We start from the raw sequence: 3,377 nt of genomic DNA, 5'->3' as shown, positions 1-3,377 counted from the left end.
TACTGTCACCATTAAAAATAGTATTAGTAACCAAACTAAACTATGCCACTTGAGACTCGGAGTGTTTCCCTGTGTGGCTTAACGGGCATGCAATCAACAAACGTAAAAACGCACAAGTTATTGGCTTAAATTGCATGATTCAATTTATTTCAAACATATCACTTGACCAACACTTAGTTGTCATGTTTTACAATGGAAAATAAAAATTTACATAATAAAAACTTTAAACAGTTGTCTGGGGTGATCAATCCCTCTGTAGTTTTTTATCTGTAGCACCGTTTCAGTGTTTGCGCATGCCAGGCACGTTTTATTGCTTTTTCATCTAAACTTGCTAGTCGATACGCCCCTATATCGCTTACGCCAATAACCTTGTATGGTCCTTCACATTTAGGTCCGAGTTTACCCGTATCTTCTGCTCTGCTTGCTTCATTCTTTCACCACACCAAGTCATCCAATTGGAAAGATAATGGTTGTACGCGCTTATTATAGTAGCTTGCGATTCTTTGTTTGTTGATTGCTTCTTTTATGGCCGCCATTTCCCTGCGCTCTTCAACTAAGTTTATATTTTCACGCAGTTCTTCGCTATTGCTACTTTCATCGAAGGAAGCTATGCGCATAGTTGGCACATTTATTTCAGCGGGCATTACAGCCTCGGACCCGTACACCAAACTGAAAGGTGTTTCATTGGTCGCGCCTTTTGGAGTTGTGCGGTGTGCCCACAGTACATTCGGCAGTTCGTGTATCCAACCCCTTCGGCATAATCCGAGCCTTGCTTTGATTCCTAACACGATATCTCGATTCGTGACCTCACACTGACCGTTCTCCTGGGGGTGTTCAACTGATGTGAATGTTTCCCTTATGTTCATCTCTTGGCACCAATTGCTGAATGGATTACCCTCAAAATGTGTACCATTGTCACTTACTATTTTATTTGGTATTCCAAACCGACAGACGATGTTTTCCCATACGAAATTTCGAATTTGCTTGCCCGAAATTGTTTTCAGCGGTTTGGCTTCTACCCACTTTGTAAAATAATCAATGGCCACTACCAGAAACTTTACACCTCCTGGTCCTGCGAGGAATGGCCCCACTATGTCAATTGCCCATTTGCAGAATGGCCATGGAGATGCGACCGGTGTCATTGGATGTCGCGGAGCCTTGCTTACCAGTGCGTGAAGCTGACACGACTGACTTTTGCGTATCACTTATGCAGCATCTCTGTACATTGACGGCCAATAGTACCCAAGCCGCATTATTTTGGACGCAACTGTTTTGTGTCCCGAGTGCAAAGCGCACATTCCCTCGTGCACTTCCCGTATGATCGATTCTGCTTGAGTTGGATTAAGACACCGCAAATGGGGTCCCAGAAAAGACTTTCTGTATAGAATTTCTTTTTCTAAAAAATACATTGGTGTTTTCATCTTAATCTTTTTTGCTTCTATTGAATCTATCGGCAATGTTCCTTTGTTCAGAAATTCTACTATCGGTGTCATCCAACTCTGCTCCTCTTCTTCAACTGCGGCAGATACACCTTCTGTCTCAATAGATTTTACTTTCACTTCCTCGACCCAAATTTCTTTCTTAAAATGGTTGAATGTTAAGGCGGCTAACTTACTGAGCACATCCGCCTTTTTATTCAATGTTCTTGAAACCTGAGTTATCTGAAATAAATCGAAGTCCACCGCGAGCTCTTGCACAAGTTTCAAGTACTTTTGCATCGACTCATCATGTGCTTCAAATATCCCATTGAATTGATTTGCAACTAACTGCGAATCAACATATACAGACAGCTCTTTTACCTCCAGATATTTTGCTACCCGCATTTTGGATAACAATGCTTCATACTCAGCTTCATTGTTTGTTACAGGGAAGCTAAAGCGCAGCACGAAGGTATATTCTTCTCTTTCTGGACTTTTTAGGACTATTCCTGCCCCTGCGCCTTCTGGACCACAAGCCCCATCTGTGTGCATTTCCCACAGCTATTCGGGCGAAGGTGGTATTTCTTTTGATTCATGCGAGACTTCGATATCTCCGGCTATTTCAGCCAGATAATCTGCTAGGACTTTCCATTTTACCGCACTTCTTGGTGAGAAGCTTATCTCATGCTCACCTAATTCAATAGCCCATTTGGCCATGCGACCAGAATTTTCTGATTTATATAGCACCTGCTCAACAAGTGTCAGCGAATGTAAACTTGCTACAATTTATCAAGCAATTTTAAGTTTTTTGACAATACGTTGTTTTTTTGTCATACCTGCTTTATTGGCTGGTCTGTTAGGACCATTATTGGATGCACTTGGAAATATCTCCTTAAGCGTCTAGCCGTATGCACGAGGGCATAAACCAGTTTTTCAATTGAAGGGTTGTTTAATTCGCTTCCTGTTAAAGCTTTGCTAACAAAATATATAGGCATTTGTACCTGTCCGCACAGCATAATCATATAATTTTAAATGTCTACTGATTAAAAAATAGCTATTTTTAAGTTTATAGTGCGTACCTGTCCCCTGTCCGCTATCAATACTGAACTTATCGCTTCTTTCGATGCTGCTAAGTATAGTATCAATGTTTCTCCCGCAATCGGCGCAGTCATTGTCAGCAACTCTTTTAACAACTTTTTCATTTCCTGAAATGCCACTTCTGCTTCCTCTGTCCACTTGAAATCCGTTTTCTTTAAGCAATTCTTTAATATCCCGAAAAAGGGGAGCGATTGCTCAGCGGATTTTGATAAGAACCTTGTTAATGCCGCCAATTTACCCGTTAAACTTTGCACTTCTTTTATTTCTGGGTGACAGCATATTTTCGATTGCCTCTATTTTCTTTAGATTCGCGCGTATCCCACGCTCAGTTATTATATGACCAAGAAACTTTCCTTCCTCTTCTCCAAAACTGCACTTCGACGGGTTGAGCTTCATATTTATCTTTCTCAATGATGCAAACGTTTCTAATATATCTTCCAACAAACCTTGTTCGGTTGTGCTTTTTATCACCAAATCATCAACATATGCTTCTAAATTTCTGCTAATCTGACCTTTGAAAGCCTCGTCTATTACTCGTTGGTATGTTGCTCCGACATTTTTTAGACCAAACGGCATCTTGGTATAACAGTATATGCCCTGGCTTGTGTGAAAGGCAGTTTTATCCTCATCGTCTACTGCCATCTGTATCTGATGCTATCCTTTATACGTATATAGAAAACATTTATATCGGAAGCCTACTAGCGACTCAACTTTCCAGTCTATTTCTGGTAGAGGATAATTGTCTTTGGGACAGGCTTTGTTAATGTCCGTGAAGTCGACACACATGCGCCAAGACCCATCGGGCTTTTTTACTAGTACTGGGTTTGCTACCCACGTCTGGTACCTTACTTCTCGTAATAT

The 3,377-nt window shown here is 41.1% G+C and overlaps 2 protein-coding genes across 2 annotated transcripts; both read right to left on the bottom strand.

Annotated features, from left to right (window-relative positions):
* Nucleotides 1-263: 263 nt before the first annotated feature.
* Nucleotides 264-866, bottom strand: LOC139893037 (uncharacterized). The gene is made up of 2 exons (XM_071876177.1): nucleotides 519-866; nucleotides 264-431 (listed from the first exon to the last, which is right to left on the bottom strand). Exons 1-2 carry the CDS (start codon nucleotides 864-866, stop codon nucleotides 264-266), a joined length of 516 nt encoding a protein of 171 aa, XP_071732278.1.
* Nucleotides 867-1,205: 339 nt separating this feature from the next.
* LOC139893027 (uncharacterized) lies at nucleotides 1,206-1,970 on the bottom strand. The gene has a single exon (XM_071876169.1). It carries the CDS (start codon nucleotides 1,968-1,970, stop codon nucleotides 1,206-1,208), a length of 765 nt encoding a protein of 254 aa, XP_071732270.1.
* Between the last annotated feature and the right edge of the window lie 1,407 nt (nucleotides 1,971-3,377).

This window comes from Rutidosis leptorrhynchoides, chromosome 1, assembly GCF_046630445.1.
Source record: "Rutidosis leptorrhynchoides isolate AG116_Rl617_1_P2 chromosome 1, CSIRO_AGI_Rlap_v1, whole genome shotgun sequence".
NCBI classification, from domain to species: Eukaryota; Viridiplantae; Streptophyta; class Magnoliopsida; order Asterales; family Asteraceae; genus Rutidosis; species Rutidosis leptorrhynchoides.
This window is presented reverse-complemented; position numbering and strand designations above follow the sequence as displayed.